This window comes from Oncorhynchus kisutch, linkage group LG29 (assembly GCF_002021735.2).
Source record: "Oncorhynchus kisutch isolate 150728-3 linkage group LG29, Okis_V2, whole genome shotgun sequence".
Classification (NCBI taxonomy): domain Eukaryota; kingdom Metazoa; phylum Chordata; class Actinopteri; order Salmoniformes; family Salmonidae; genus Oncorhynchus; species Oncorhynchus kisutch.
The window spans coordinates 35,595,017-35,615,415 of record NC_034202.2 but is presented as its reverse complement, the minus strand read 5'-3'; the positions used below and the strand labels follow the sequence as shown (position 1 = coordinate 35,615,415).

At 42.4% G+C, this 20,399-nt stretch overlaps 2 protein-coding genes across 5 annotated transcripts in view; one reads left to right on the top strand and one right to left on the bottom strand.

The window, feature by feature from the left end:
• Positions 1 to 3,914, bottom strand: part of nf2b (NF2, moesin-ezrin-radixin like (MERLIN) tumor suppressor b) — a 30,560-nt gene extending 26,646 nt beyond the window's left edge. For 3 of the 4 annotated variants that reach the window (XR_004206126.1, XM_031808943.1, XM_031808945.1), the window contains exons 1-4: positions 3,275 to 3,913; positions 2,507 to 2,625; positions 2,181 to 2,306; positions 1,877 to 1,999 (exon numbers count right to left, since the gene is read on the bottom strand). Coding sequence is in view for 3 of the 4 variants with exons in the window: in XM_031808943.1 (XP_031664803.1) it covers positions 1,877 to 1,999; positions 2,181 to 2,306; positions 2,507 to 2,596 (339 nt within the window). In the remaining variant the exon portion in view is untranslated. Of the gene's footprint in view, positions 1 to 1,876; positions 2,000 to 2,180; positions 2,307 to 2,506; positions 2,626 to 3,274 lie in introns of all 4 variants that reach the window. The other variant, XM_031808944.1, reaches the window with a different exon arrangement.
• A 204-nt stretch (positions 3,915 to 4,118) lies between these two features.
• mettl27 (methyltransferase like 27) lies at positions 4,119 to 18,886 on the top strand. Its single transcript, XM_020473201.2, has 6 exons — positions 4,119 to 4,416; positions 10,197 to 10,328; positions 12,247 to 12,375; positions 12,516 to 12,651; positions 14,185 to 14,277; positions 16,840 to 18,886. Exons 2-6 carry the CDS (start codon positions 10,215 to 10,217, stop codon positions 17,046 to 17,048), a joined length of 681 nt encoding a protein of 226 aa, XP_020328790.2. The 5' UTR covers positions 4,119 to 4,416; positions 10,197 to 10,214; the 3' UTR covers positions 17,049 to 18,886.
• The last annotated feature ends 1,513 nt before the right edge of the window (positions 18,887 to 20,399 follow it).

Genomic DNA, 20,399 nt, shown 5'->3' with positions numbered 1-20,399 from the left:
ATTCGGTGTTTGTGTCGCACTGCTTTGCTTTATCTTGGCCAGGTTGCAGTTGGAATTGAGAACTTATTGAATATGAAATAGGTAAGCAGCTTGGTTTGAATAAATCAACTGTGGGAGCAATTATTAGGAAATGGAAGACATACAAGACCACTGATAATCTCCCTCGATCTGGGGCTCCACGCAAGATCTCACCCTGTGGGGTCAAAATGATCACAAGAACGGTGAGCAAAAATCCCAAAACCACACGGGGGGGGGGGGGGGGGGGGGGGGGGGGGGGTCTAGTGACTGACCTGCAGAGAGCTGGGATCAAAGTAACAAAGCCTACCATCAGTAACACACTATGCCGCCAGGGTCTCAAATCCTGCAGTGCCAGACATGTCCCCCTGCTTAAGCCAGTACATGTCCAGGCCCGTCTGAAGTTTGCTAGAGAGCATTTGGATGATCCAGAAGAAGATTGGGAGAATGTTATATGCTCAGAAGAAACCAAAATAGAACTTTTTGGCAAAAACTCAACTCGTCGTGTTTGGAGGACAAAGAATGCTGAGTTGCATCCAAAGAACACCATACCTACTGTGAAGCATGGGGGTGGAAACATCATGCTTTGAGTCTGTTTTTCTGCAAAGGGACCAGAACGACTGATCCGTGTAAAGGAAAGAATGAATGGGGCCATGTATCGTGAGATTTTGAGTGAAAACCTCCTTCCATCAGCAAGGGCATTGAAGATGAAACGTGGCTGGGTCTTTCAGCATGACAATGATCCCAAACACACCGCCCGGGCAACGAAGGAGTGGCTTCGTAAGAAGCATTTCAAGGTCCCGGAGTGGCCTAGCCAGTCTCCAGATCTCAACCCCATAGAAAATCTTTGGAGGGAGTTGAAAGTCCGTGTTGCCCAGCAACAGCCCCAAAACATCACTGCGCTAGAGGAAATCTGCATGGAGGAATAGGCCAAAATACCAGCAACAGTGTGTGAAAACCTTGTGAAGACTTACAGAAAACGTTTGACCTCTGTCATTGCCAACAAAGGGTATATAACAAAGTATTGAGATCAACTTTTGTTATTGACCAAATACTTATTTTCCACCATAATTTGCAAATAAATTCATTCAAAATCCTACAATGTGATTGTCGGGAATTTTTTCTCTCTCATTTTATCTGTCATAGTTGAAGTGTACCTATGATGAAAATTGCAGGCCTCTCTCATCTTTTTAAGTGGGAGAACTTGCACAATTGGTGGCTGACTAAATACTTTTTTGCCCAACTGTATATTGAACTTTTACTTCCTTCTCCAACACTGTTTTTGCATTACTTAAACCAAATTGAACATGTTTCATTATTTATTTGAGAGTAAATAGATTTTATTGATGCATTATATGAAGTTAAAATAATGTTCATTCAGTATTATTGTAATTATTACATACACACAAAAATATATATATATATATATGCACAAGTTAGCCTTGAGCTAGCCTCGAGCTAGGCCCATCTCCCGGCAAGCCGAAGAGGTCTACCAGCTAATTATTGAGCTACAATACCTATTTTGCCAATTAGCCTGGACCCTTTATTTTATATATATATATATATATATATATATATATATATATATATATATATATATATATATATATATATATATATATATATATATATATATATATATATATATATATGTGTGTGTGTATATATATATATATACACACACACACACAAAAATCATCCGATTAATCGGGATCAGCTTTTTTTTGGGGTCCTCCAACAATCGGTATCGGCGTTGAAAAATCATAATCGGTCGACCTCTAATATATACACACATAATCGACATCAAAGCATTGTTAGATTCCTGGATTCCCTAACAAGAGTTTAAATACAGTTGTTTTACCTGCAGAAAGAAGAGGTGTTGTGTGATTTCCTGCACCAGCTCCTCTTCTACCTTCTCTGGGAAAAACTTGGCCAGGAAGTGAAACGTTATCGGTGAGTCTTTAGGGACCTCTTGATCCAAGACCTGCATACACACAAACAAAAAAATCAATACTGTTAGGTAATGACACATCTTATTTTTTTCCATTATCTTGCTTTCTCTCCATCTTTCCTTCCCTATCTCCCTTGCCGCCCCCCCCCCCCCCATCTCCTATCAAGATCCTGCCCCTCCTCCTCTTGCCCTACTCCCCTCTTCTCTCACTCACCCGTTTCTCTGTCTTCAGCCATGCATAGGTGTCCTTCACTGTGTACCGGAGCCCAAAGAACCAGGTTTCCCTCAGACCCACTGTCCGACACACCAGATCAAACAGATCCTTCCCTTTCCATTTCACCTGAGAGATAGGGGAGGGGGGGGGGGGGGTGCAGAGGAGACAGAATTTTGTATTAATAATTATTTGTTTTTGTTTTCTAACATGACCATGAGGGAGGAAGGAGGGAGCGAGAGCATTCAAGACTACTATTTCAGCTACTGTTTCTGTTTGTTGTACACACAAAAATGTAATGTCATTACAATAAGGCAAAAGTACATTACCTCACAGCTAAACTCCATTTCAGCATCCATAGTGATGACTTTGACCTTAAAAGTCTTTGGTTGTTTCTTTTTTAATCCTAAAATCGACATTTTGGAGGCCTTGGAGATTGGTGAGATACCTGTAGAAGGGGAAAACACCACCGAATACATGTTGATGGAATAATGATTGACAACTTCATGGTTTTGCTAGCCCAGATTTAGGCCCACATCCCCAGAATGTGGTTCTGGTTTCCAAGATTATACTGTCTTGATCGCTACAACAACTCATTTATTGTGTTGTGAATATTTTATATCAATATAATGAGCAAAAGATACCCGCTCTCAAAAAGTATAGAAATGGTCTAGCGTAGCTAGTTAAATGAGATGTTAGATTCAACGTTACCCCCTTGTTGTGACCATCCTCCATCAGCATCTAACGTAGCTACTGTTAGCTAACTAACGTTAGTTAGCAAACATGATTTCTCACTCAGTTTGTCCCAGCTTTATAGAGTTCATTAACTACAGGGTGTCAACATTGCTATTCCTTCAAATATAGTTATTCACAACATGTATGTGTTTTAGCTATTTGTTTACACATGCGCAAAGTAAGGTAGCCTGTGTTTGGTCTAGCTAAACTAGCTAGTAAATTAGCAAAATGGCTCTGTAACTGTAGTCAGAAGAAACGATTAAAAACGTCTAAACCATTTTTTGGTGTCATATCTGCTAGCTTTAGAAAAAGTGCATTAAAATGTAGCCAAGCCTTTATCTTAGGGGGGAGAAGTAACTCACGTTACTAGACTAGGCCGAGTCCCAGGAATAAACTGCTCCACTCCTGCCGTCCAAGAGTCAAAAGGAAAGGCTGAGATTTGTCTGGGAAAGCCACCGAACCTTTCGGAGCTGGCTACAATAACACGAACAAGTTTTACGCCACGAAAGCGGACCAAAACAGGTTGTGGGACGGGCGAAACGTTCTCCAAACATCCATAATGACCAAATATATATATATTTTTATTTACAGAAGGAGCTTTTAAAAGCGAACGGTAAATACCGATTACTAGCTAGCTAAACGCTCATAATATAGGGACGTGAATTACAACGCAGCTACCGATGAATTCCCGAATACGCGTCCACTGGCAGAGATCCGTTAGAGGAGATGGGAATCCTATCAACGCCACACTGTGCGCGCGTTTCCCCTGCATCCTCAATGGGCTACGCGGTGCACTCTGGGGGGCAAGCTTGAGTTTTCCTTCAAGGAGACAATGGGAGTCAATTGCGTGCTAGCGCGATAACCCAACATTAGCATGAATTTCGTGAACAAAGAAGTACAACATTACAAATGTTTTTTTTTCGAGATGTGAGATAACTAACTTGTTTTCTGTAATATCGTATCGTGTTAGAATCGCGAAAATACGTACTTTCGAGGAAAATAGGCAGGTTTATCTACTTATACCCTGACTGAGAAGGGATTATGTTAGCAACTGCGTGACGCACCATGACAACGTGAACGCGATTGGCCCAACAGTCTGTTGGGTGTGTGGTATACGTTTGTCGATTCAATGCCAATTCAATTCCTATCTCCTTTCACTAATGTCTCTAGTACTTGGAATGCGATTCCTATCTCCTCCCTTACTCTAATGTCTCTAGTATTTGAACTTGGTGGTCACTAGTTACCACAGCCACAAACTTCGCCCATTTCTACAATTTTCTTCTTAAAATTTGGATTTTTAGACCTAACCTTATCCAGACGGTTAACCGTATGGCTAACAATAACTCTTCATTAACACCCCAAATCACATTTTTTGTTTTTATATATTTTACTATATAGTTGAAACACGTGTTGGATTCCCGTTTGCATTGCGTGTGTGCGTCACAGCTGTGCCACCCCAAAGTCATTCCAGTTTTCTAGTGTAGCTAGCTAGCTAAGTAATCTGGTAAGTAAAAAACATGAGTGATAACAGTAAATACAATTAGATGCATGGTTAGTCTTGCGCCATTTAATGACCTCAGATAGCCTACACCAGTACAGATGCGGGCTGTTTCCTCATATTTCCTCATGCCTTTGACATGCTTAGTTGTAGCCTTTGATGTTGTATGTGCTGATCATGCATTGTGGGAATCAATCAACGACTTCACTAATCTATAGAACAGACAGTTTTTAAGCCTCAAATTGAAACAGTTGTTTTGAAATGAACAATAAAACGTTTCAGAGCGTTCGGTTTGGCTGCTGGGGGGCAAGGAGACCCCCAGTTCCGCCAAAACCTTTGGCAAATACGTGCTGTTTTGGTTTTAATACAGTCAACTCTTGAAGAGCATAGTCAGAAATACACATTTCCGATTATTCCACATTTAGCTCTATCATCAGAGTTATACAGCAAATAGCTAAGTGCATGCGTTTCATGACGAGTAAAAAGCAATTTAGCAGATACGTGTGATATCATCCATTTGGCATGTACTGTAACGTTAGCTAGCTATCTATGCAAACGTATAATTTACTGTAGCTTGCTTTTTCAGATTTGGCTTTTGGAAAGTCCTCAACCTCCTGGTAAAGTTGTCAGTCTGACTACTGCCATCACCACTATTTGATGGCAAGCAAATCAAACAATATTTGGCCATCTAGTTTTACCACTGAAAATGAACCTGTTTAACTAGCGACATTGAGGTAGTCGTCTATTACCTATCTAGCCAATTTGACTGACGTGGTCCATCAATCAATGTTGTCTATCCTGTCTGTCAGCAGCAATCGTGATTAAACACTATTAAAAACCATGTTATAAAGGTGGTTACATTAGCTAACTTCTCTAGGTAGGCAGGCCTACGTTGGTTAGAGAAAAAAGTACATTAGGTCTACTTACCACTATATGTTAAGCCAACTGTACAAAGTTTATACCGGTAGCTTGCAAAGTAAACGTGTCAGCAAAGGGACAGACATTTGCTGGGTGGGGGTCAAAGTCTTTTATTTTTTGCAGTGGGGAGTTAAAAAATAAACATATAATGGACACAGGAGGGGAGTGCATCTCCCCCCATTTTGCAGGTTTTACTATATAATGTCTTCCATATAGCCACATTTTCTCATCTGCTTGCGCCTCTCATATAAAGGTGTTTGGTATTTCCACACTCTTACTATACACCAGATCAGTATTGTCTACCAGTCAACTGTCTATCCTGCCCTCTGTCCATAGTGACTGCAGTAGTATGTGGATCATATATCCATGTTTATTAGTAACATGGCCAAATACAACAGGTGTAGTAGACCTTACAGTGAGAATTCTTACTTACGAGCCACTAACCAATAATGCAGTTAAAAAAAAATATTGATAAGAATAATCAATAAAAGTAACTTAATTAAAGAGCAGCAGTAAAATAACAATAGTGAGATTATATACAGGGGAGTACTGGTACAGAGTCAATGTGCTGGTTAGTTGAGGTAATATGTACATGTAGGTAGAGTTATTAAAGTGACTGCATAGATGATAACAGAGTAGCAACTGTGTAAAAGAGGGGGAGGGGGCAATGCAAATAGTCTAGGTAGAAATTTGATTAGATGTTCAGGAGTCTTATGGCTTGGGTGTAGGAGCTGTTTAGAAGCCTCTTGGACCTAGACTTGGCGTTCTGGTACCGCTTGCCATGTGGTAGCAGAGAGAACAGTCTATGACTAGGGTGGCTGGAGTCTTTGACAGTTTTTAGGGCCTTCCTCTGACACCGCCTGGTATAGAGGTCCTGGATGACAGGAAGCTTGGCCCCAGTCATGTACTGGGCCGTTCGCACTACCCTCTGTAGTGCCTTGCGGTCGGAGGCTGAGCTGTTGCCATACCAGGCAGTGATGCGACCATGCTCTCGATGGTGCAGCTGTAGAACCTTTTGAGGATCCATGCCAAATCTTTTCAGTCTCCTGAGGGTGAATAGGTTTTGTCGTGCCCTCTTCACGACTGTCTTGGTGTGTTTGGACCATGTTATTTTGTTGGTGATGTGGACACCAAGGAACTTGAAGCTCTAAACCTACTCCGCTGCAGCCCTGTTCGATGAGAATGGGATTGTGCTCTGTCCTCTGGGGGCGGCCCATCAGGAAGTCCAGGATCCAGTTGCAGAGGGAGGTGTTTAGTCCCAGGGTCCTTAGCTTAGCTATGTGGGCACTATGGTGTTGAATGCTGAGCTGTAGTCAATGAACAGCATTCTCACATAGGTGTTCATTTTGTCCAGGTGGGAAAGGGCAGTGTGGAGTGCAATAGAGAGAGCATCATCTGTTGGGGAGGTATGTAAATTGTAGTGGGTCTAGGGTAGAGGTCGACCGATTATGATTTTTCAACACCGATACCGATTATTGGAGGACAAAAAAAGCATATACCGATTAATCGGCCAATTTTTTAAATGTATTTGTAAGAATGACAATTACAACAATACTGAATGAACACTTATTTTAACTTAATATAATACATCAATAAAATCAATTTAGCCTCAAATAATGAAACATGTTCAATTTGGTTTAAATAATACAAAAACAAAGAGTTGGACAAGATAGTAAAAGTGCAATATGTGCTATGTAAGAAAGCTAACGTTTCAGTTCCTTGCTCAGAACATGAGAACATATGAAAGCTGGTGGTTCCTTTTAACATGAGTCTTCAATATTCCCAGGTAAGAAGTTTTAGGTTGTATTTATTATAGGAATTATAGAACTATTTCTCTCTATACCATTTGTATTTCATATACCTTTGACTATTGGATGTTCTTATATGCACTTTAGTATTGCCAGTGTAACAGTATAGCTTCCGTACCTCTCCTCGCTCCTACCTGGGCTCGAACCAGGAACACAACAGCAACCCTCGAAGCAGCGTTACCCAAGCAGAGCAAGGGGAACAACTACTCCAAGTCTCAAAGCAAGTGACGTTTGAAACGCTATTAGCGCGCACCCCGCTAACTAGCTAGCCATTTCACATCACATTGTTACACCAGCCTAATCTCAGGAGTTGAATGGCTTGAAGTCATAAACCGCAGAGCTGCTGGTAAAACGCACGAAAGTGCTGTTTGAATGAATGCTTATGATCCTGCTGGTGCCTACCATCGCTCAGTCAGACTGCTCTATCAAATCATAGACTTAATTATAACATAATAACACAGAAATGCGAGCCTAAGGTCATTAATATGGTCGAATCCGGAAACTATCATCTCGAAAACAAGACGTTTATTCTTTCAGTGAAATACGGAACCGTTCTGTATTTCATCTAACGGGTGGCATCCATCAGTCTAAATATTCCTGTTACATTGCACAACCTTCAATGTTATGTCATAATTACGTAAACTTCTGGCAAATTAGTTCGCAATGAGCCAGTCGGCCCAAACTGTTACATATACCCTGACTCTGCGTGCAATGCCTGCTAACCTGGATTTCTTTTAGCTAAATATGCAGGTTTAAAAAATATATACTTCTGTGTATTGATTTTAGGAAAGGCATGGGTGTTTATGGTTAGGTACACGTTGGAGCAACGACAGTCCTTTTTCGCAAATGCACACTGCATCGATTATATGCAACGCAGGACACGCTAGATAAACTAGTAATATCATCAACCATGTGTAGTGATAACTAGTGATTATGATTGATTAAGTTTAATGCTAGCTAGCAACTTACCTTGGCTTCTTACTGCATTCGCATAAACAGGCGGGCTCCTCGTGAGGCAGGTGGTTAGAGCATTGGACTAGTTAACCGTAAGGTTGCAAGATTGAATCCCTGAGCTGACAAGATAAAAATCTGTCGTTCTGCCCCTGAACAAGGCAGTTAACCCACTGTTCCTAGGCCCTCATTGAAAATAAGAATGTGTTCTTAACTGACTTGCCTCATTAAATAAAGATTAAATAAAGGTGTAAAAAAAAAGAAATTGGGCAAAATCGGCCATTCCGATTAATCGGTTGACCTCTAGTCTAGGGTTTCTGGGATAATGGTGTTGATTTGAGCCATTACCATCCTTTCAAAGCACTTCATGGCTACAGACGTGAGTGCTACGGGTCGGTAGTCATTTGGGCAGGTTACCTTAGTGTTCTTGGGCACAGGCACTACGGTGGTCTGCTTAAAACATGTTGGTATTACAGACACGGACAGGGAGAGGTTGAAAATGTCAGTGAAGACACTTGCTAGTTGGTCAGCGCATGCTAGCAATACACGTCCTGGTAATCCGTCTGGCCCCGCGGCCTTGTGAATGTTGACCTCTTTAAAGGTATTACATTGTGCGATCACACTCTCCGCAGCCAATCTTCCGGCACAGCTGGTGCCCACATGCATGTTTCAGTGTTATTTGCCTCGAAGTGAGCATAGAAGTAGTTTAGCTCCTCTGGTAGGCTCGTGTCACTGGGCAGCTCTCGGCTGTGCTTCTCTTTGTAGTCTGTAATGCTTTGCAAGCCTTGCCACATCCGACGAGCGTCAGAGCATGCGTGGTACGATTCGATCTTAGTCTACCCGTTAAACTGTCTATCCTGCCCTCTATCCATAGTGACAATAGTGGTAGTTGGATCATTTGTCCAGATCTGCAATAGGTTAACTGACAATCATACCACACATAAAACAATTCAAATCTGCACCAATTTTCTATATAAATCCACAAGATAGAGGAGTAGCTGATAGGCAGTGGGGAGGCCAGGTGCGTCATGGCGCATAAAAGAGCAGTGAAGACATGCAGCTCAAAAATCTGCCCTATTGATCTTGTTGATGGAAAATAAAATGATCCTACCTAGACTATCCTACAACGCCATAATCAATTAATAATTGCATTATTGTTTTCAAATAAGTACAGTTCTACTATAGGCCGTAAACTGCAGTGAAACTGTTTGTTGAGTAATGGTGCAAAAGCCCTGTATTTTGAATGTTTCATTCCATTTGGGTCAGTTGTGGGTCTACTCTGATTACAGAAAGGCACAGTAGCAGGCTAGTCTGGCTGTATTTTTACTTCTGATACTGATGCGCTGTCTGTTGCCGATCATCATTCTCCCAAGTCGTCACATAGGCCTATGCCGCTGTGTTCTTGGGGACCTTCAATGCTGCAGAATTGTTTCGGTACCCTTCCCCAGATCTGTGCCTCGACACAATCCTGCTGAGAGAAAATATATATTTAGTACATTTTAGAATAAGGCTGTAACGCAACAAAATGTGCATAAAGTCAAGGGGTCTAGATAAATACTTTCCGAAGGCACTGCAAATTTAATTTAATTATAGATACAGCATCAAAATGTAGACAATGTGATTTCCCCCTAGCTGATCATCGTCTGCAGCCTTCTCTGATCGTAGTGTAATGAGACAGGCAGAGATAGTGAGCTCGTCCATTGTGGTTGGCGAACCCTAAATCTTCTGGCCTTTTAGCCTTGCGTGTCATCGACTGTGCCACAAAACCATGCTAAAGTGGTAAGGTCAATATCCCCATTTATAAACACAGGGTTACTACAGTTATTGTTATTTATGCTGGTAATAATTATTTTTGAGTTATTTTTAATAGGGGGAGGGTCAAATGAAAATATATGTAATTTTGGGGATGGGGTTGAATTTTCTTTTTTTCGACACCTCGAGTTGGAAAAGCCGAACGCTCTGCACCTTATTGTGAGGTTTTATTGACAACGGCCTATTTTGATAGCCCTGACATAATAAGGTCAATCCAATCGTTACCTTTGGTGTCTTGGGCCAAGGTTAGTATTCTGAAATCATGACATTGATTCCAGAATTTTCTCCCACAAAAAGGATTGACAAGAATCTAGAATGTCACATAGAACATTTGAGGACGTGAAGAACGTCATTCTATCAGCCCACAAAAACACAGAGGCCGGGGACAAAGTCGGCTTCTACAACACCTGGGCAGAGAACTATGACCAGGTAAGATCATTACTGTAGTGTACATCTCAAAATGCACCCTATTTCCCATATACGGTAGTGAATGACTTGTTATGACCTGAGGTCTAAGTGACATTGGTCAAAATATGTATGGTGCACTCAAGAGGGGGACAAGGGTGTCATTTGAGATTTGCCTAAAGTCCAACTACTTGTCAATGTAATGCGTTAGGCCTACTGGTCCACTACTACTCCGCGTTCGGTGAGCTTGTGTGACCTACCCCTTTGCGGCTGAGCCGTTGTTGCTCCTAGACATATCCACTTTACAATAACAGCACTTACAGTTGACTGGGGCAGCTCTAGCAGGGCAGAAATTATACACGCTGACTTGTTGGAAAGGTGGCATCCTATGACGGTGCCACATTGAAAGTCACTGAGCTCTGCAGTAAGGCCATTCTACTGCCAATGTTTGTCTATGGAGATTGCATGGCCGTGTGCTCGATTTTATACACGTCAGCAACGGGTGTGGCTGAATCCACTAATTTGAAGGGGTCTCCACATACTTTTGTGTATGTCTTTCTATACATTTTTTTAAAGAAATCATTTTGACAGTATGCCTCTTTGTACTAGCCACATGCTGCAAGCCAAGTGTTTTGTTGTCCAATCTACATTGTAGTAGGTGAGGAAAACAGACTATATATATTTGTCATGCATCTAATTAGCCATTTCTCAGTGGCACCGGCGGCAGCCCACCTTGGCATCCTCACCTATTTGGCTATCAATTTCAAAAAAGTTAGGGGAATCAGGTCGGACTCCGATGGAGAAAAAGTTAATTGCTCAACGTGGATTAATGAAAGGCAAGAGGTGCCTGAAGACAAAGCAAAAAAGCTTTATTTGAACAAGCTCGTGCCAATTTACCACATCACTGAAGCTACCAACTCATTCTCCACTGACGAAACACCATCACAGATGGAAGCTAGTAGACCTACAGATGCATCCTCCCAGTCCAGACTGACCTCACTGCTCTGGCCCGGCAATGACAGTGGCCTCCTCTAATTCCTCCCATCAAGAATAGTTTGGTATTTGGTATTTTATTAGGATCCCCATTTAGCTGTTGCAAAAGCAGCAGCTGCTCTTCCTGGGGTCCAACACAGAACATGAACCATAATACAGAATGACATAATACAGAATGACATAATACAGAATGACATAATATAGAATGACATAATACAGAACATCATTAGATAAGAACAGCTCAAGGACAGAATGACATATATATATATTTAAAGGGCACACGTAGCCTACATATCAATGCATATACACAAACTATCAAGGTCAAATAGTGCCTCAGTTTCAGTGCCTCTAGTGAGAGTGCCGGCCATCCTCCTCTCCCAGAAAACCAGGATAATGACTGCAAGGTACCCAGTGGCGCTCATGAGTGACCCCCCCCCCCCCCCCCCCTAAGATGTATCCATTAAAGCAAGGCTATAGGCTAACATGTATCCATTAAAGCAAAGCTATAGGCTAACATGTATCCATTAAAGCAAGGCTATAGGTTAACATGTTTCCATTAAAGCAAGGCTATAGGCTAACATGTATCCATTAAAGCAAAGCTATAGGTTAACATGTATCCATTAAAGCAAGGCTATAGGTTAACATGTTTCCATTAAAGCAAGGCTATAGGCTAACATGTATCCATTAAAGCAAGGCTACAGGCTAACATGTATCCATTAAAGCAAAGCTATAGACTTACACGTAAGACCACGTAGTCTGATAGATAGCCGTGTAGACGTCGCAATTTCAGAACTCTGGACAGCAATCGGTAGTCAATACTTTGAGTGGCTGGCGCATTAGATGTATGATTTTTTTTTTTAGGGAGAGGAGGGGTCCAGAGAGACTGGGCTACTCCAGTGTCTACTGTGTATAACTGTGTGTAACTGTGTGTATGTTAACTCCACCGCAGGACGTGGGTCTTCTGGACTATCGTGCGCCGAGTCTGGCGGCAAACTGCCTGTCCCCCTGTTTCCATGGCGACCGGGTGACAGCAGTGATTCTGGACGTGGCCTGTGGCACTGGATTGGTTGCAGCACAGGTGAGCCTCACTAAATCACACCCCCGACACATATGGTAAAATGTCAGGTAGCTTTAACACAGTTTTGCACAGTACACAGGATGGAGTGTAGCTTTGGAGTGAGTGATGACGTCTGTGATTTTTGTCTGTCTTATATGCAGCTGAAGAGGATGGGCTTCAGGCATTTTGTGGGCGTTGATGGGAGCAAAGGCATGTTGGAACTGGCCAATAAGACGGGCCTCTACCAGGACCTCAAGCAATGCATGCTGGGAGACGAACCACTTCCTGTCCAAGCTGGTACCACTAAACTTTGAACTTTGCATAACTGATCATGTTCATAATAGTCAGCAAATATCAGTCTGTCTGAAGCAATCAGACATTACTAGACCATTAGATTTATTCTGACTTGAATACTGGCAGATTTTCATGCTTTATCCTAGGAGATTACATTACAAACATGCAAGGAGATTAGATTAGACATGCTTTACCCTGGGAGATTACATTACAAACATGCAAGGAGAATAGATTAGACATGCTTTACCCTGGGAGATTACATTACAAACATGCAAGGAGAATAGATTAGACATGCTTTACCCTGGGAGATTACATTACAAACATGCAGGGAGATTAGATTAGACATGCTTTACCCTGGGAGATTACATTACAAACATGCAAGGAGAATAGATTAGACATGCTTTACCCTGGGAGATTACATTACAAACATGCAAGGAGAATAGATTAGACATGCTTTACCCTGGGAGATTACATTACAAACATGCAGGGAGATTAGATTAGACATGCTTTACCCTGGGAGATTACATTACAAACATGCAGGGAGATTACATTAGACATGCTTTACCCTGGGAGATTACATTACAAACATGCAGGGAGATTAGATTAGACAGGCTTTACCCTGGGAGATTACATTACAAACATGCAGGGAGATTAGATTAGACATGCTTTACCCTGGGAGATTACATTACAAACATGCAGGGAGATTAGATTAGACATGCTTTACCCTGGGAGATTACATTACAAACATGCAGGGAGATTAGATTAGACATGCTTTACCCTGGGAGATTACATTACAAACATGCAGGGAGATTATATTAGACATGCTTTACCCTGGGAGATTACATTACAAACATGCAGGGAGATTAGATTAGACATGCTTTACCCTGGGAGATTACATTACAAACATGCAGGGAGATTACATTAGACATGCTTTACCCTGGGAGATTACATTACAAACATGCAGGGAGATTAGATTAGACATGCTTTACCCTGGGAGATTACATTACAAACATGCAGGGAGATTAGATTAGTCATGCGTTACCCTGGGAGATTACATTACAAACATGCAGGGGATTACATTAGACATGCTTTACCCTGGGAGATTACATTACAAACATGCAGGGGATTACATTAGACATGCTTTACCCTGGGAGATTACATTACAAACATGCAGGGAGATTAGATTAGACATGCTTTACCCTGGGAGATTACATTACAAACATGCAGGGAGATTAGGTTAGACATGCATTACCCTGAGAGATTACATTACAAACATGCAGGGAGATTAGATTAGACATGCTTTACCCTGGGAGATTACATTACAAACAAATTTACGGAAAGAAAAGCAATTTGGTGAAAAAGAGTTTACTACAGTTTCTCACTGTCTCCTTTTCACCCTCTGTCTCTTTCCCCCTCTCTCCATTCCCCCCTCTATATTCCTTCTCCCCCCTCTCTAATCCCTTTCCCCCCTCTCTATTCTCCCTCTGCTTCCTCATCCCCTGTAACTCGTCCTCCTCCTCCTCTACCCTTCTGCAGGGCAGTTTGATGTGGTAGTGATTGTTGGGGCGCTAAGTGACGGCCAGGTGCCAGTGAGAGTCATCAGAGAGCTGTGCCAGGCCACCAAACCAGGTCACATGACTGTTTTTAATTGGACAAAACATACTGTACATAATAACTTTATAAAGCGGGTAGTTTGGGTTCTGAAAGCCGTGGTATGTCAGACAATATACCACTGGTATGATGCAAATTTACTTGTTTACTCTTCTAGTTGCGTTGGTAACCAGGTTTGTGGTATATGGCCAATATAACATGACTAAGGGCTGTATAAGAATGGCCATATTCCACACCTCCTCAAGCATTTTTGCTTAAGTATACTATTCAGTAATAATACTGAAATACATACACTTGTTCTACACTGCTCAAAAAAATAAAGGGAACACTAAAATAACACATCCTAGATCTGAATGAATGAAATGTTCTTATTAAATACCTTTTTCTTTACATAGTTGAATGTGCTGACAACAAAATCACACAAAAATTATCAATGGAAATCAAATTTATCAACCCATGGAGGTCTGTATTTGGAGTCACACTCAAAATTAAAGTGGAAAACCACACTACAGGCTGATCCAACTTTGATGTAATGTCCTTAAAACAAGTCAAAATGAGGCTCAGTAGTGTGTGTGGCCTCCACGTGCCTCTATGACCTCCCTACGCCTGGGCATGCTCCTGGTGAGGTGGCGGATGGTCTCCTGAGGGATCTCCTCCCAGACCTGGACTAAAGCATCCGCCAACTCCTGGACAGTCTGTGGTGCAACGTGGCGTTGGTGGATGGAGCGAGACATGATGTCCCAGATGTGCTCAATTGGATTCAGGTCTGGGGAACGGGCGGGCCAGTCCATAGCATCAATGCCTTCCTCTTGCAGGAACTGCTGACACACTCCAGCCACATGAGGCCTAGCATTGTCTTGCATTAGGAGGAACCCAGGGCCAACCGCACCAGCATATGGTCTCTCAAGGGGTCTGAGGATCTCATCTCGGTATCTAATGGCAGTCAGGCTACCTCTGGCGAGCACATGGAGGGCTGTACGGCCCCCCAAAGAAATGCCAGCCCACACCATGACTGACCCACCGCCAAACCGGTCATGCTGGAGGATATTGCAGGCAGCAGAACGTTCTCCACGGCGTCTCCAGACTCTGTCACGTTTGTCACATGCTCAGTGTGAACCTGCTTTCATCTGTGAAGTGCACAGGGCGCCAGTGGCGAATTTGCCAATCTTGGTGTTCTCTGGCAAATGCCAAATGTCCTGCATGGTGTTGGGCTGTAAGCACAACCCCCACCTGTAGACGTCGGGCCCTCATACCACCCTCATGGAGTCTGTTTCTGACCGTTTGAGCAGAGACATGCACATTTGTGGCCTGCTGGAAGTCATTTTGCAGGGCCCTGGCAGTGCTCCTCCTTGCACAAAGGCAGAGGTAGCGGTCCTGCTGCTGGGTTGTTGCCCTCCTACGGCCTCCTCCACGTCTCCTGATGTACTGGCCTGTCTCCTGGTAGCTCCTCCATGCTCTGGACACTACGCTGACAGACACAGCAAACCTTCTTGCCACAGCTCGCATTGATGTGCCATCCTGGATGAGCTGCACTACCTGAGCCACTTGTGTGGGTTGTAGACTCCGTCTCATGCTACCACTAGAGTGAAAGCACCGCCAGCATTCAAAAGCATAGGAACTGAGAAGTGGTCTGTGGTCCCCACCTGCAGAACCACTCCTTTATTGAGGGTGTCTTGCTAATTGCCTATAATTTCCACCTGTTGTCTATTCCATTTGCACAACAGCATGTGAAATTTATTGTCAATCAGTGTTGTTTCCTAAGTGGACAGTTTGATTTCACAGAAGTGTGATTGACTTGGAGTTACATTGTGTTGTTTCAGTGTTTCCTTTATTTTTTTGAGCAGTGTATATACACTACAGTTCAAAAGTTTGGGGTCACTTAGAAATTTCCTTGTTTTTGATTGAAAAGCAAACATTTTTGAGACGGGTGTTTTGTGGGTACTGTTTAATGAAGCTGCCAGTTGAGGACTTGTGAGGTGACCGTTTCTCAAACTAAACACTCTAATGTTCTTGTCCTCTTGCTCAGTTGTCCTCTTGCTCACAGTGCCGTATGAGATCTTCAGTTTCTTGTTAATTTCTCGCATGGAATAGCCTTAATTTCTCAGTTTCTGGCCACTTTGAGCCTGTAATCGAACCCACAAATACTGATGCTCCAGATACTCAATTAGTCCAAAGAAGGACAGTTTTATTGCTTCTTTAATCAGAACAACCATTTTCAGCTGTGCTAACATAATTGCAAAAGGGTTTTCTAATGAGAAATTAGTATTTTAAAATGATATACTTGGATTAGCTAACACAACATGTCATTGGAACACAGAAGTGATGGTTGCTGATAATGGGCCTCTGTACGCCTATGTAGATACTCCATTAAAAATCAGACGTATCCAGCTACAATAGTCATTTACAACATTAACAATGTCTACACTGCATTTCCGATCAATTAATGTTATTTTAAAGGACAAAAAATGTGCTTTTCTTTCAAAACAAAGACATTTCTAAGTGACCAGCCAGATAGTGTATTTATAAACAGAAAGAGACAGAAACAAACTCCCCACCATGCCTCATTTTTACCCCTTCCAGGTGGTTACGTCTGCATGACAACCAGAGGTAACCATGACAACCTGGAGTACAAGGCAGCGCTGGAGCATGAGCTGGAGCTGATGGAGGGGGCGGGGCTCTGGGGTCACGTTGCGATCACAGAGGTGGAGGACTGGGAGAAAGCCGTAGCGGAGCCGGAGAAAGGGTACATACCTGGAGTGGTGTATGTTTACAGGAAGTCATCACAGTGACATTATCACAAACACTTTTGTTTTGCCAAAATAATTTCCATGTAAATAATTTGTCCATGTAAATGGACAATAAAGTATATTGTATCGTATCACATTGACCTCATCACAGTAACAGACCTGTAACAACCCTGTACAGTAACACCTGTACAGTAACACCTGTACAGTAACACCTGTACAGTAACACCTGTACAGTAACACCCCAGTACAGTAACACACCTGTACAGGCCATAACAGTGAAATCACAGTAACATCCCTGAACAGTAACACACCTGTACAGGCCATAACAGTGACATCACAGTAACACCCCTGTATAGTAACACACCTGTACAGTCTGTGACAGTGGCGCCCTACATTGGCATTGAGCGGCCATCTTTGAAGGCAGCTATTATTCCAAAGATAAAGATGCCTAGAAAATGCTTATCCAATAGAAATCCCCTCAAACACGCTTGTAGACAATGTTATGGCGACGTTAGCTAGTGAAGATCATCCACAGAAAAATGAAATCAGGTCTAACGTTCGTGTTGTTCCGAACTGCGCCATTTTAGCTAGTGGCCATTACAGAATGTCTATATACCAAATATTGAAAGTATCTGAGTTACGGTTCATGAGAAGAAGAATTTTAAAGTAATTTAGCATTAGCTTTATGCTAGCCCTTTTTGTCGAACTTCAACGACCTGTGTTGTCTTTGGAGATATCCACAACAAACGTATTTAATTATGATCAATCATGTACGAGTTGTATTTGATAGTTTGACTGATATAACAAAATAGCCTGGATTTATAGGCATCAAAGTTTGTGAGAAGTTGTCGTCAGCCAAGCCAGTTGTAGCTTCAGAAGTTGTAGTAGAGTCTTCGTCAGACAAGCCATCTGTAGCTTCAGAAGTTGTAGTAGAATCTTCGTCAGACAAGCCAGTTGTAGCTTCAGAAGTTGTAGTAGAGTCTTCGTCAGACAAGCCAGTTGTAGCTTCAGAAGTTGTAGTAGAGTCTTCGTCAGACAAGCCAGTTGTAGCTTCAGAAGTTGTAGTAGAGTCTTCGTCAGACAAGCCAGCTGTAGCTTCAGAAGTTGTAGTAGAATCTTCGTCAGACAAGCCAGCTGTAGCTTCAGAAGTTGTAGTAGAGTCTTCGTCAGACAAGCCAGCTGTAGCTTCAGAAGTTGTAGTAGAGTCTTCGTCAGACAAGCCAGCTGTAGCTTCAGAAGTTGTAGTAGAGTCTTCGTCAGACAAGCCAGCTGTAGCTTCAGAAGTTGTAGTAGAGTCTTCGTCAGACAAGCCAGCTGTAGCTTCAGAAGTTGTAGTAGAGTCTTCGTCAGACAAGCCAGCTGTAGCTTCAGAAGTTGTAGTAGAATCTTCGTCAGACAAGCCAGCTGTAGCTTCAGAAGTTGTAGTAGAGTCTTCGTCAGACAAGCCAGCTGTAGCTTCAGAAGTTGTAGTAGAGTCTTCGTCAGACAAGCCAGCTGTAGCTTCAGAAGTTGTAGTAGAGTCTTCGTCAGACAAGCCAGCTGTAGCTTCAGAAGTTGCTCAAGTAAAGTTGCATGAGTAATGCAGAGTAATTCTGGAGGTGGACACGGTGACATGTAGATGCAAGTCAGATAATTTTGTATCCCCAAAATGCAACATGCATTGAAAGTTGGTGATCAATGGAATCGGGTAAGAGCATTTCTTTTGTATCGTTGTTGATAATGTTTCTTGAACTATTTGTAATCGTATACTGTCTGTTTTTTTCCATGTTTTTTCATAAGGTAGTCATTTATGAGCCTTGAGCTGTTGTAATCATCATGTATGTCAATTGTCTTTATTGTTGTTTAAACTCAACCAAATAAAATCAAATGTTTTTATAAAGCCCTTTTTACATCAGCTGATGTCACAAAGTGCTTGTACAGAAACCCAGCCTAAACCCACAAAACAGCAAGCAATGTAGAAGCATGGTGGCTAGGAAAAACTCCCTAGAAAGGCAGGAACCTAGGAAGAAACTTAGAGAGGAACCAGGCTCTGAGGGGTGGCCAGTCCTCTTCTGGCTGTGCCGGGTGGAGATTATAACAGTACATGGCCAAGATGTTCAAACGTTCATAGATGACCAGCAGGGTCAAATAATAATAATCACAGTGGTTGTAGAGGGTTCAACAGGTCAGCATCTCAGGTGTAAATGTCAGTTGGCTTTTCATAGCCGATCATTCAGAGTTAGAGATAGCAGGTGCGGTAGAGAGAGTTGAAAACAACAGGTCCGGGACAAGGTAGCACGTCCAGTGAACAGGTCAGGGTTCCATAGCTGCAGGTAGAACAGTTGGAACTGGAGCAGCAGCACTACCAGGTGGACCGGGGGCAGCCAGGAGTAATCAGACCAGGTATTCTTGAGGCATGGTCCTAGGGTTCAGGTCCTCTGGGAGGGAGAGGGAGAGAGAGAATTCGAGGGAGCACTCAATGTGTGTTGCACCTCACTGTTGGTAACGCAATTGGAGATGCCAAAGTGGAAATAGTCCACCCACACACTGGATTAAGTTCCCGTTGGCAGAGAGAAATTGGCGAAGCAAGAGGTTTTACTCCGGCCAAAATCTGTCCATGACAAAAAGCCCACTAAATGAGGTCAAGGAGTTTCAAATTTGGTCCACAAAAAAATGGAATTGCTATTTTGCTACGTGAGGCTTATTTGATCAAATATACATTTTGTAGTGGTTAGGTTGTTACGCAACTTTCCCCAAAAAATCTTATCTGAGTTGTTCCTGTTGTCATAGAGATGAATAGAGGACTGATCATGTATATAACCCATTTTAGCATGGACATTGAGGGCTTCCACCATTTTTTTAAGTAGTCAACTGGGTGGGATTCTGGGCAGCAGGTAGCCTAGCGGTGAAGAGTGTTGGGCCAGTAACCGAAATGTCGCTGGTTAAAATCCCAGAGCCAACTTGGTGATAAACCAAGTCGATGTGCCCTTGAGCAAGGCACTTAACCCTAATTGCTCCTGTTAGTCGCTCTGGATAAGAGCATCTGCTAAACAACTCAAATGTAAATGTATACAAAATATATATAAAAAACCCAACATGCAACAATTTCAAAGATCTCACTGAGCGACATTTGAAATAAGGAAATCGGTCAATTGAAATACATTCATTAGGTCCTAATCTATGGATTTCACATGACTGGGATATGCATCTGCATGACTACAGATATGCATCTGTTGGTCACATAACTTTTTTTTTTTAAGTAGGGGTGTGGATCAGGAAACCAGTCAGTATCTGGTGTGACAACCATTTGCCTCGTGCAGCGCGACACATCTCCTTCACATAGAGTTGATCAGGCTGTTGATTGTGGCCTGTGGAATGTTGTCCCACTCCTCTTCAATGGCTGTGTGAAGTTCC